The sequence below is a fragment of the Eptesicus fuscus genome, chromosome 5 (assembly GCF_027574615.1).
Source record: "Eptesicus fuscus isolate TK198812 chromosome 5, DD_ASM_mEF_20220401, whole genome shotgun sequence".
Taxonomy (NCBI): domain Eukaryota; kingdom Metazoa; phylum Chordata; class Mammalia; order Chiroptera; family Vespertilionidae; genus Eptesicus; species Eptesicus fuscus.
Window position 1 is genome coordinate 65,223,211 of NC_072477.1, and position 13,629 is coordinate 65,236,839.

General features: G+C 45.3%; 1 protein-coding gene across 1 annotated transcript in view; it reads left to right on the forward strand.

Moving 5' to 3' along the window:
- EHD4 (EH domain containing 4) overlaps positions 1 to 13,629 on the forward strand; it is an 83,244-nt gene that overhangs the window by 20,738 nt on the left and 48,877 nt on the right. The window contains exon 3 of the mRNA XM_008143034.3: positions 9,280 to 9,377. Coding sequence (XP_008141256.2) covers positions 9,280 to 9,377 — 98 coding nt within the window. The remainder of the gene's footprint in view (positions 1 to 9,279; positions 9,378 to 13,629) is intronic.

The following is a 13,629-nucleotide window of genomic DNA, read 5'->3' on the forward strand; positions in this document are numbered from 1 at the left end:
TAGCTGCAGAGATGAAGGGAAATAGACTCTTGCCGAAAATCACTGCTGATTCACCAGCAAAAAGAAAAAAAAATTTTTTAATTTGAGGCATTAGTTGGTTTTTGTGTATGTGCTATGATACATGTTAGGGTACAAAACAAGTCTTTATAAGTTCAAGAAGATGGAAACCATATCAAGCATCTTCTCGGATCACGATGGCACAAAACTAGAAATCAACTACAATAAAAAAAACTCAAAAACATTCAAACACATGGAGGCTAAATAGTATGTGATTAAACAATGAATGGGTTACCAATTAGATCAAGGAAGAAATCAAAAGCTTCCTGAAAATAAATGAAATTGAACACATAAGAACACAAAATCTATGGGACACAGAGAAAGAAGTCCTGAGGGATGTTCATAGCATTACAGGTCTACCTCAAGAAAAAGAAAAAGCTCAAATCCTATATAATAAAAGCCTAGTATGCTAAGTGTCCGGTCGTCTAGTCATCTGTTCAAACAATCAAAGTGTAATATGCTAATGATATGCTAAGGCCGCTCAACTGCTCGCTATGACGTGCACTGACCTCCAGGGGACAGATGCTCTGACCAGTAGGTTAGCTTGCTGCTGGGGTTCGGCCAATCGGGACTGAGCAAAACGGGCTGGACATGCCCTGGAGCTCTCCCACAACCCCTCCCCCCAGCTGACCCCGTCCTGATGGGCCCCCATCTGTGCAGGCAAGCTGGACCCCACCCATGCACGAGTTTGTGCACCGGGCCTCTAGTAAGTGATAAACCCTACAACTAAAGGAAATAGAGAACAACAAGAAAAGCCCAGAAGAAGTAGAAGGAAGGAATAATAAAGATCAGAGCAGAAGCTCTAGCTGATTTGGCTCAGTGGATAGAGCGTCAGCCTGCAGATTGAAGGGTCCTAGGTTCAATTCCAGTTGGTTTCAGGCTTGATCCCCAGTAGGGGGCATGCAAGAGGCAGCCAATCAATGATTCTCTTTTATCATTGATGTTTCTATCTCTCTCCCTCTCCCTTCCTCTCTTAAATCAATAAAAAAATAAAAATAAAAATATAAAGGAGCTGAAATAAATGACACAGACACTAAAAAGCAATATAAAAGATCAATGAAACCAAGAACTGGTTCTTTGAAAAGATAAACAAGATTGATGAACCTTTAGTCAGACTCATCAAGAAACAAAGAGAAAGGACCCAAATAAGTAAAATCAGAAATGAAAAAGGCACCACAGAAATACAAAGGCTTGTAAGAGAATACTTTGAACACCTACTAGTATATGCCAACCAACTGGACAACCTGGGACAAATGGACAAATTCCTGAAAACATACAATCTTTCAAAATTCGATCAGGGGAGATCAGAAAACCTGAATAGGCTGATAACAACTAATGAAATTGAAGCAGTAATAAAAAAAAACAAAAAAAAAACCTAGCAAACAAAAGTTCTGGACCTGATTTACAGACAAGTATTACCAAACATTCAAAGAAGAGCTAACACCTGTCCTCAAACTCTTCCAAAAATTCAAGAGGAGGGAAGACTTCCAAGCTCTTTTTACGAGTCCAGCATTACTCTAATCCCAAAACCAGATAAGAACACTACAAAGAAAGAGAATTACAGGCCAATATCCCTGATCAACACAGATGCTAAAATCCTCAACAAAATATTAGCAAATAGGATCCAGCAATACATTAAGAAGATCATATACCTTGACCAAGTGGGATTTATTCTGGGGAGACAAGGCTGGTTAATATTCGCAAATCAATAAATGTGATACATCACATAAAACGAAGGGTAAAAATCATATCAATAGACGCAGAAAAAGCATTCAACAAAATACAGCAGTCACTTTCTTTTAATATATTTTATTGATTTTTTTTTTTATAGAGAGGAAGGGAGAGGGATAGAGAGTTAGAAACATTGATGAGAGGGAAACATAGATTCAGCTGCCTCCTGCATACTCCCTACTGGGGATGTGCCCACAACCAAGGTGCATGCCCTTGACCGGAATCGAACCTGGAACCCTTTAGTCCACAGGCCAACGCTCTATCCACTGAGCCAAACCAGTCAGGGCAGCATTCACTTTTGATAACAACTCTCAGCAAAGTGGAAATAGAGGAAACATACCTCAACATAATAAAGGCCATATATGATAAACCTACAGCCAACAACATATCCAATGGGCAAAAACTAAAAGCATTTCCTTTAAGAACAGGAACAAGACAGGGTTGTCTGCTTTCACTGTTCTTATTCAACCTAGTACTAGAAGTCTAGCCACAGTGATCAGACAAGAAGAAGAAATACAAGGCATCCAAATTGGAAAGGAGGAAGTAAAACTCTCATTACTCACAGATAACATAATATTATACACAGAAAACCCTAAAGACTCCACCAAAAAACTACTAGATTTAATAAATGAAATTGGCAAAGTAGCAGAATACAAAATTAACATCCAGAAAGCAATGGCATTTTTATACACCAATAATGAACTCTCAAAAAGAGAAAATAAAACCAATCCCATTTACCATTGTAACAAAAATAATAAGATACCTGGGAATAAACTTAACCAAAGAGGTAAAAGACCTGTACTTGGAAAACTATAAGACATTGAAAAAAGAAATAGAGGAGATACAAACAAGTGGAAGCATATACTGTGTTCATGGATTGGGAGAATAACATCATTAAAATGTCTATATTAACCAAAGCAATCTATAGATTCAATGCAATCTCTGTTAAAATACCATCGGCATATTTCACAGATCTAGAACATATATTCCAAAAATTTATATGGAACCTAAAAAGACCCCGAATAGCCACAGCAATCTTGAGAAAGAAGAACAAAATTGTAGGGCTCAGAATACCAGATATCAAATTATACTACAAAGCCATTGTAATCAAAATAGCCTGGTATTGGCACAAGAACAGACATATAGATCAATGAAACAGAACAGAGACCCCAGAAATTGACCCATGCCATTATTGTCAATTAATATTTGACAAAGGAGGCAACAGCATACAGTGGAATAAAAACAGTCTCTTCAATAAATGGTGTTTGGAAAATTGGATAGGTAAATGAAAAAAGAAAAGAAAGAACTAGACCACCAACTTACACCATACACAAGAATAAACTCAAAATGGATAAAAGACTTAAATGTAAGTCATGAAACCATAAAAAATCCTAGAAGAAAACATAGGCAGTAAAATCTCAGACATCTCACATAGCAGAATTTTCTCTGATAACATCTCCTAGGGCAAGAGAAACAAAGGGAAAAAAATAAACAAATGGGGCTACATCAAACTAAAAAGCTTCTGCACAGCAAAAAAAAAAAAAAAAATCCTCAAAATGAAAAGGGAACCCACTGAATGGGAGGACATATTTGCCAATGACATCTCTGATAAGGGGTTAATTTCCAAAATATATGAAGAACTCATGCAATTCAACAAAAGGAAGACAAACAATCAAATCAAAAAATGGGCTAAGGACCTGAATAGACACTTCCCCAAAGAGGACATACAGATGGCCAATAGGCATATGAAAAAATGCTCAACATCACTAATCATCAGAGAGATGCAAGTTAAAACTATAATGCGTTATTCCTCACATCTGCCAGAATGGCTACCATCAATAAATCAACGAACAAGTGCAGGTGAGGATGTGGGGAAAAGGGAACCCTAGTACACGGCTGTTGGGAATGCAAAGTGGTGCATCCACTATGGAAAAGAGTATGGAGTTTCCTCAGAAAATAAAAAATGGAACTGCTGTTTGATCCAGTGATCCCACTTCTAGGAATATATCCTAAGAATCCTGAAATACCAATCAGAAAGAATATATGCACCCCTATATTCACAGCAACATTATTTATAATAGCTAAGATCTGGAAACAGCCCAGTGCCCACCAGTAGATGAGTGGATAGAAAAGCTGTGCTACACTTATATAATGGGGTACTATGTAGCTGTGAAAAGAAGGATCTCGTACCCTTTGAGACAGCATGGAGGGACCTGAATATTATTATGCTAAACAAAATAAGCCAGTCAGAGAAAGACAAGTATCACATGATCTCACTCATATGTGGAATCTAAGGAGCAAAATAAACTGACCCACAAAATAGGTCCAGAGACGTCGAAGCATGGAACAGACTGATAGATCTCAGAGGGGAGAGGGGAGGGGGGAGGAAGGGAAATGGGGTGAAAATAGGGGATATCTGTAATAATGTCAACAATAAAAATGAATTTAAAAAAATTAAACTAAAAAAATAATAAATAATAAAAACAGACTTAATATATAGAGTCAGTCCAGACACATGCTGGTTCCGCCAGCTAATTTAGTGACAGAGATTATGGGAAATAGGCTCTTGCCAAGAATCACTCTTGATTCACCATCAAAAGAAATTGTGTTTTAATCAGAGGCATTAGTTGGTCTTTGTGTGTGCCCTGTGCTTCCCCACAATAAACTCCCTGAAGCTCTTGCCATTACTCTTTAACCTCAGGATCGTGGTGGCTCCCAGGTCATGGACCCATTGTGCTTTATTGGCTGCCTGTACAGTCCTGGTCCTGACATTGCAGAAAACCAGCTTTACTGCCTGGGCTCAAGCAGACTTTCCCGGCACTGGCTGTGACTGGCGCCTTGCACCCAGCCTCACCCAATCCCCCATAACAGTGAGGCTTCATTTAGAAAAGGACATATTTAGGTTGAACCACTTGAAATGACCAATATTCAACCATCTTTTACTTGTAAAAGTGGTAATTCCGTAAGATCTAGGGGTAGGTAACCTTTGGCTTTTTATAGTGTGGATTTAAAATAAATTTCTAGCCGAAACCGGTTTGGCTCAGTGGATAGAGTGTCGGCCTGCGGACTCAAAGGTCCCAGGTTCGATTCCAGTCAGGGGCACGTACCTTGGTTGCGGGCACATCCCCAGTAGGGGGTGTGCAGGAGGCAGCTGGTCGATGTTTCTCTCTCATCGATGTTTCTAACTCTCTATCCCTCTCTCTTCCTCTCTGTAAAAAATCAATAAAATATATAAAATAAATTTCTACTGGCAGTAGAAGGTTAGATCAGACATGTGTGCTATAGGACCGTATAAAATTATTACGGGTTAGTTGTCAAAGTCTTTTTGTATATTGATTGCTATTTACTATGTACTAGTAAATGGGAATTTGTGTAATCTCTCTGGTCCTACTCTTATCAGTAAAGTGAGCTGGTAAAGGAGGTGCTTTTAAATAGCTCCATATCCTCTCCATGGAAGCTTCGGTTTATTTGAACCTAATGACAGCCTGGGAGTTCTCAGAATTGCTCAGAGACCTACAGGAGGTCACAGGGTGTGTGAGATAGAAGATGACCAGAGCCTGGATCATCTGCCTGCTGTGTACTGCTCCACCCTGCACCAGTGGGTGCAGATCAAGTCACATGCAGGAGCCTCTTCAATGGGGAGCTCAGGACTAGGGCATGTCACTTCTTTGCTTTAGGATGTTGCCTTCTGTGTGATAAAGGTACACAGCTGTGGTTCAAATGCATGAAATGGTAGGAGCAGACTAGTAGCTAACCTGGACTTTGGAGTTGGAACTGCCAGGTTAGCATCCCAGCTCATCACTTACCAGCCATGTGACTTGACAGGTTATGATCTGTGCCCCCTCTGTGCCCCAGTCTCCTCGGTAAAATGATACAAAGCCCCTTCCCCTGAGCTTGTGGTGGGGATTGAGTGAGTTAACTATAGATGTCACTGCACTGTTTGGAAACCAAAAGCAGCATTAAGTGACTGCCTGGTTCTTTTAAAATGTTGATCAGCGAGCCTTGGCTTGTGTGGGTCAGTGGATAGAGCATGGGCCCCACACACTGAAGGGTCTCAGGTTCAATTCCAAGTCAAGAGCATGTACCTGAGTTGCAAGTTCAATCCTATGAAATGTGAAAGGATACACTTCAAGGCAAGGAATGGATGTACTTCTTGTTAGTCACTCCAGCAAGGATCAGGACATCTGTGCTTGGAAACATGTCAGCAGACACACATGAGCAGGGAGGCCTGAGCCATGGCTGACCACGCCCTACCCAACAAATAACCTTGCTTTTCATCTTCTCTTAGAGCATAAAAGTAAGACAGGTTTGTTGTGCAGCATTGCATTAGGGGTTTTTTCTGATTACAGTTATTTAAGAAAACGTGTGTGTGGTTCTAACCCTATGAGTCGCCCCGCACAAGGGGTCTAAAAGCTGACTTGTGTTCTGTGCTCCATTCTCCCCACCCCCTCTAATCCACCCCATGTACTCTTTCTTCTGTGGAGTGGAGACCAGATTTGGACACAATCCCAACTACCCCTCTCTGGGTGCCCCTGGAGAGCTCCTTTTTCTTTCCCTCCCCCCTCTTCCTTCTCTCTCTTCCTCCTTGAATTGGAATGTCTCCATCTTTTCCTCTTCTCCAGGTCCCTGTCTTCCCTCCTCTCCCTCTCCCACTCCCTGCTTCCCTTCCCCTTCCTTTCTCCCTCCCTCTCCCCTCTTCCCCTCCTCCTCTTTTCTGCAGTTGCCCCTACTGGCCCGAATCCCTCTCCCTTGTTTATTATGTGGCAGCTTCACTATATCTGACTGCATCTTATTTCGTGGCTCATACATTTTGCCTCTGCGGATGTGTCAGGAGCCAAGGGAGTTGTTGAAATGTTGTCACTTTGCACATGAGGGAGTGGACAGTTTATAAATTTTTTAGTCCCTCTGCTAACTTTACAGTAGAATCCAGGGATTTTTGTGTTTTGGAAGTATTGATATTAAGTGGTTTTGGGGGAAAGGTCAGCCTCTCCCAGGAATGCTTTTCCACATATGGGCACTTTTTCCAGATTGCCAGATGCCTCCAGCCACCTCATAGAAAGGACGGGACTATGATAAGAGTCTGAATCACAGATGTGCTCAGAACTCCGTTCCTACCCCAATGCTAGAGCACTGAATGTGGCATTTCTTATTCTGTGAACCTACAAAGAATGCTCAGGGATCCCTGTGCACTTCATTCTCACAGATCTCTCCAAGTGGTGGCAGTGGGGTTTACGTAAAGGTGGAGGGGGCAGGAGGGGCAGGAAAAATCAGAAATGAGGGGCTTCTCTTAAATTAACTTGACCCTTTATTTTTCACATTATAAGGTTTTTAACATTATGGGTTGAGTTCTACTCAACTGACATCAGAACATTAGGCTGCACTCCAGCCAGCCATGCATTCGTGGCATGACCTCCAGATGCCACAACTGCTTTGGGCTTCAGCGTTTCTAGCTGCAGAATGCTCGTAATATCTTTCCTACATCATCCCAGGCTGACTTGAAAATCTAGGAAAGAATGTATGACAAACTTGTCCTGAGCACCTTCAAAGAAAGTTATTTTGAAAGGTCATAAGTTACAGCAAAAGCTCAGGGCTGCCCACCCCTGCTCGCCTGGCCACGCCCCAGCCTGCCCTCTGTGCTGTCCACCAGTGCTTGCGAAGGCTGGGCAGGCCTCCCTGTCCTGCATTCCCCGCATATTTACTCTCTGAGTAATCCCACCAGTTCCACTGAATGGAAGAATTGAGCTTTCACCAAGGGTTTCAAGCTTTCTTCCCACACAGATACAGAAGTTAGCACTGACAATATAGACAAAGGAGAGCCTTCCTGTCCCTGTACCGTTTCCAGCTGAAAACATACCCAGTGCCTAAAAGAGATCCCCCTTGGGCCCAGCTGAAGTGGCTCAGTGGTTGAGAGTCGACCTATGAACCAGGAAGTCATGGCTCAATTCCCAGTCAGGGCACATGCCTGGGTGGTAGGCTTGATACCCAGTGGGGGCATGCAGGAGACAGCCGATCAATGATTCTTTCATCATTGATGTTTCTATCTCTTTTTCCCTCTCCCTTCCTCGCTGAAATTAACATATATATATATATATATATATATATATATATATATATATATATATTTATACACACACACACTGAGTGGCCAGATTATTATGATCTCTGAACGCATAATAATCTGGCCACTCAGTGTATATCCTATATAATAAAAGGCTAATATGCAAATTGTCCCCTCAACCAGGAGTTTGACCAGCAGGCAGGCTGGCCAACCACCCATGTCCCCTCCCCCTGGCCACGCTGGCCGGACCCCACCCATGCACGAATTCATGCACCGGGCCTCTAATATATATATATATGTATATATACCCTGAGTGGCCAGATTATTATGCGTTCAGAGATCATAATAATCTGGCCACTCAGTGTGTGTGTGTGTGTGTGTGTGTGTGTGTGTGTGTGTGTATATATATTTTTTAAGAGATCCCCCTCAGGCTCTGTTGCCTGGGTGGAGGGAACACAGCCTTTTCCTCTAGTACTCTAGAGTTAGACAGTGTTAGAGCTAAAAAGACTCACCCTCCCTGGTCCAAGTGTCTCCAATTACCCATGAGGAAACTGAGTTCCAGAGGGGGGAAGTCCTTGTCCAGGGCCCCACAGCAATTTATTGGCAGCGACTGAGCTGAACCTGAACGCAGGTCTGCTGACCCCGGCCACAGTTTTCCTGCCACTCTACTCTACTTCCATGAGGCCTACGCCAGGACAGCAGACTAGAACCATAGGAGGGAAAGCAGAAGGAGAAGGAAGGGAAGTGATGGACAAGGAAGGAGGCTTGGAGAAGCTTGGCCAGGTCCCTCCCCGACCCTGCCCCTCCATGTGCTTATAGGGTACCCCTAGGACTCAAACACCTGGAGAATTTGGGGGGTTGCCCACAGGTGCTGCCCCACCCTGAGCCTGAAGCCATAGCAAGTGTCAGGCTGGGTGCTGAGTCCCTAGGCATCACACAGTGAAAACAGGCCCCAGTACTTCTAAGGTCACTTTAGGGATCGGGCAGGGCCTGGCAGGAGCTCGGCATGTTCCAGCCCGGTGGGGCCTGGGATTCCCCTGGGGGAGAAGACCCGGATGCTTGACCAAGGAGCAGCCTGGAGGAGGTGCAGGTGAGACTGGCAGGCTTTGGGTGAAGGCCCAGCTCTGAGTGACTCTGAGCAAGTTACTTAACCTCTCTGAGGTTAAGAGTAATTTTTTCCTCCTGAGGTTAATATGAGGAGCAAATGAGATGATATTGTAAAATATCTAAGTGTTCAATAAACGTTGGTGAAAATCACAGTGAACAGTAAGGAGTCTGGTAGCAGGTAGCCCCAATGGAGGTCCCATCAGTCCCCTGCAAGCCCCACTTCACAGCAGATGATGTCAGCAGCCCAGAAAGGCCAAGGAGCTCCGTCGTTGGCTCACTCTGCAGTGCCGTTCTGATCCCTCCCACCTTTGGTCTCTTTCTTCCAGATTCATGTGCTCCCAGCTGCCCAATCAGGTCCTGAAGAGCATCAGCATCATCGACAGCCCGGGCATCCTGTCCGGGGAGAAGCAGCGCATCAGCCGAGGTCAGTGCCCTTGCCCGCCCTGCCCCACCCAGTGCTGGCCGAGGCGCTCTGCTATTGGCAGAGGATTTCCGTCCCTGGTGTATTCTCCCCATGCTCCAGGACCCCCAGCGTCCCTGGGCAGCCCAGGGTCCCAAGCTGAAGGGGCCCCAAGAAATAACCAAGGAGTCTGGCTAACCAATCATAAGCAGGCAAGCTAATGAAAGCGGGGTGGGGTGGGGGGTTCCCAGCTGCTCTTTCTCCCTCCCCCATTGGCACATATTCCACCCAGTTGCTCCCTCAGCATCCTTGCCTTGAGTAAGCGTTTTCTGCTATGTACTTGGTGCCAGACACTGTCCTGTCACTGGGAGTGCGGAAAGCAGGTGCAGTTTCTGCCCTCAAAGAGCTTATGTTGAGTAAGACAGACATTAATTAAGTTTTTACGAAGTAAATGGAAAATGCGAGCTGGGATAAGCACTCTGAGATGGGGGCTGTATATCAGGTATAAGGGGACCTGGCCTGGCTGCGGGGTGCTGGGAAAGGCTCCCCAGAGGACGTGCATTTGAGCCAGAATCTGGAGGATGCCCAGGAATTACCTGAGGGCAGCTGGCGTGGGAAGGAGAGACTGACTGACTGGTATTCAGAGGAGACGGATGAAGAATAGAAAATGACTGTGAAGAACAGTGGGGTCTGGGCAGCTTCAGCCTTCAGGAAACAAGGCTGAGCAGTAGCTGTTTCCAGACCCGTGCATTGTGGTTAAACAGATGGGCCTGCTCTCTCTCCCACCCTCTTGGAGAAAGCGGGTATCCGGGGCAGACCAGAGGACACAATTTACTTAGAGAAAGGAAATTCCTGACTGGGAGGACACCATGATGGACTCCTGTGGCCACAGAGATAGGTCACGTTCCCTTCATCCTGGCCTGGCAACAAAACCTACTTCCTCCAGACTTTGCTGGGAAGGAGAAGATGGAGCTGATGAATTGCTGCTATCACTTTTCACTTCGCCACCCCTAGAACAGCAAGTCAGTGGAACTCTGTTGAGAGTTGCTGGCATGCTGAAGTTGAGCAGTGACCTGTCTGGGGTCAAGGTCATGGGTCACGGCCACACAGTGAACTCCCTCAGTGCTCCTGAACAGAATGTAGTTATGGAGGCCACAAAGAGCTAAAAAGCAAGAGCCCCAATACAGGTAAATAACGGGCTTCCTTGGTCTGCACCCCCTTCTTTCAGGGGTGCTGACTGCAGCCTCCCTGGGCTCACCGAGCACTCGCTCGGGCTGCCTGGCTGTGCCTTCACCGCACCGGTCAGGGACTCGTGGGCCATTGGGCTGCCCTGAGGCCTCCGAGAACATTACACTTACAACAAAAGTCAGGTTAATACTATTCTCTCGTAACTATCTTTGTTGGTTTTATTTTCTGTTATAAAAGTAATCTTTATTGTACAGGATTTGAACAATGAGTAGGATGTACAAAAATCTCCCTCTGTCACAAATAACAATGACTAATGATTTTCTCTGGCTCCTTGGAGACTTCTTTCTATGCATATACAACATATCACTTTGAACAGAAATGTGATTACTATGCATGTTTTCTACAGTATGATTTTTGCCATAACAGTCTGTCGCCAGTGTATTCAAATTATTTTATTCCACTTAATAGCTGCTTAGTCTCCATCAAATGGAGGTAACATGGTTTATTTAACCAACTTGTGGATATTGTGGTGGATAATAATTTCACTCTTACAAATAGTGCTATAGGTAGGCATCTTTTATGTATCTTTTTTTTTTTTAATTTTATTGTTGAAAGTATTATATATGTCCCCTTTCTTCCCCCACTGGCCCCTTCTAGCCTCCTCTTTTGTGTATTTTACACCTCAGCGCCAATAGACTCTTCTTAAAGAGCCAGTTTAGGACCATTAACTGGCCCCATGAAAGTTGCTCTGCAGATAAAATGTTTTGTTTTAAAAGGAAAATAAAGCAAACACATGTTCCAGAGCTTTTCCCAGCCGCCCACATTTTACTACTTCTACATGTCTGACCAAAGTTACTGGAGAAATAAAGGGTTGCTGGTAATAAATCCCTCTTCACCTCTAAGTTTTAAGACCCAGATTGTAGTTTTGACCTTATCCACCCCTTTTCATTGGTAGGTAGGCCTTTGGTCAATTCTGATCACCCATATTCTTCAGGATTTCTCCTTAGCTTAGTAATTGTGTCTTTCAAACTGTAGCTCCTTACAGGAGTGTAGCATGACAGGACGCCTTCAGAGTGCTTTGAAGATCAGTCCTTTTTACCACTTTATAACAATCTGACTCACATCCTGGTCTGGCTTACTGTGGCATGTGCTTACACACATCCTATGCACAGAAATAGCACATACGCTTCCAACCTGTCGGCTGGTCCCTGCCGCCCTGACAGGCAGAGCAGCTGGCGAGGACGGACCGAGAGCTGCAGACAGTGTCAGCACTACGCGTGGGGCTGGCGCTCCCCAGCTACAGTATCTTACCATGTTTGGGCACCGTTGGTGGTTGCAGTCACTCAGCTGACAGTTCCAACACATTAATCCCAAAGAATACATGCTGTTTTAAAGCTGCTTCTGCTTAAACTACTGCAAACAGTGCTACATTCCCACACACGCTCGTGTATCTACTTGCATCTCTCCAGCTTCCTAGATCACAGCACCACCTTCGCCAGTCATTTATGTCAACATGGGGAGAGGTAGGAGGTGCAGAACATTTGAAACATCTGCATCGACTTAATCAGTGGCGCTGTGCCTCCCCTGCGGCGTTTAGTCTGTGAAAGAGGAGAGGTGGCCGCTGCTGTGCCTTCTCTTTGTCCGTGCAGTCGATGTGTTAACCCTCAACAAGGGGTCTCATCACGGAGGCCCCTCTTACACACTGAAGGCCTCTCCTTGAGGTGTGTATCCATGATAGTGGTGTGAGAATGGCCACCGTGTACTGAGCTGTGTGTCTACACTGTGCTAATCATTTAGGATTTCTGTCTACATTGCACACAGTCATGCACACACAGAAGCTGAGCCCTGGCCCAGGAAACCCTCCTCGCCCTCACTTCCCCTGGAAAGCAGAGCCTCCCAACGATCTTTCCCCAGCTGCTGGGCAGATGGGTGGTGGAGCTCAATATCTGGGGAGTGGACAGAGTAAAAACTGTTGAGAAGGTGCCACTTTCGGAGAACAGGCTCCGAGGATGAGTGCTTCAGGCAGTGCTGACGGCCAAAGCTGCCGTGTGGGCCCAGCCCACCCTCTGGCCTGCAGGGGTGTGCAGCCCTGGCAGAGAGCGTGCTGGACAGACAGTGCAGCTGCAGGAGGAGGTGGCGAGTGTGTGGTAACTGCTGCACGACCCCCAGGAGGACCTATGGACTGCGCCACACCCAGAGGTCTCCCCATCAGCACGGGACAGCACAGACGGCAGGTGGAGCGGTGGTGCGTTGTGCTGCTTTGCTGGGGGTCAGATGGGGAACGAGGGGCCTGACGGGAGCTGGCATCACATCATCACCTGCAGCCCTCGGGTACCTCCCGGGCATTGCCCAGGTGCCCAGAGCTCTGCAGAGAAGATGGCCTAGTGAGGGTGTGTCTCCAGGAAGGAGTCCTGCTGCCTTAGTCGTGAGCGCAAGAATGGAGACTCTCAACCTAGGGTTCAGTCGCACATCTCACCTCACCTGTGGCCCATTCTTCCTTGTTCAGTCTTCTCTCTCGTGACATCGTAAGCCTAGTCCCCCCTTTTTTTGTGTGCTGAGTAGAGGGGGCAAGTGGGACTACAAGGAGGACATGGTGTTTTGCAGACATTGCTCTTCTCTAGGCCAGAGCTATAGGTGACAAGAAGAGACACTTGATATTTCTACACAATAGTTCAAATTTCACGGTGTTAGGTTTGAAGTGAAATGACTCTTATGTGAGAAGTGGCCTTCACGGATTAGAATGTGTTTAAGCACTGCCTTCTCATCAGCATAATCTTACACTGACCCTGAGCTTCAGGTCACTGCCCTCCTCGCCTCCCTGCTCTGCTCCAGGAAAATCAGAATGCAGAGTCAGCACTGGGGGGAGTAACTCTCCTGTTCGGGAGCTCTGTAGGTAAAACCCACGACGGTGATTGACTTCGGAGCAACTTTTAGTATTCTCCATATGAAAACCTGTCCCCTTCAAATGTTCCTTTGTTTCATTATAGTTGGCATAAAATCTTTAGGAACAAAAGATTGAGCTTAGTTTCTAAACTGTAGCTTTCTTGGCCGACAAAGAATTCCCATCAAGTAGGGACAAAAATGTTCT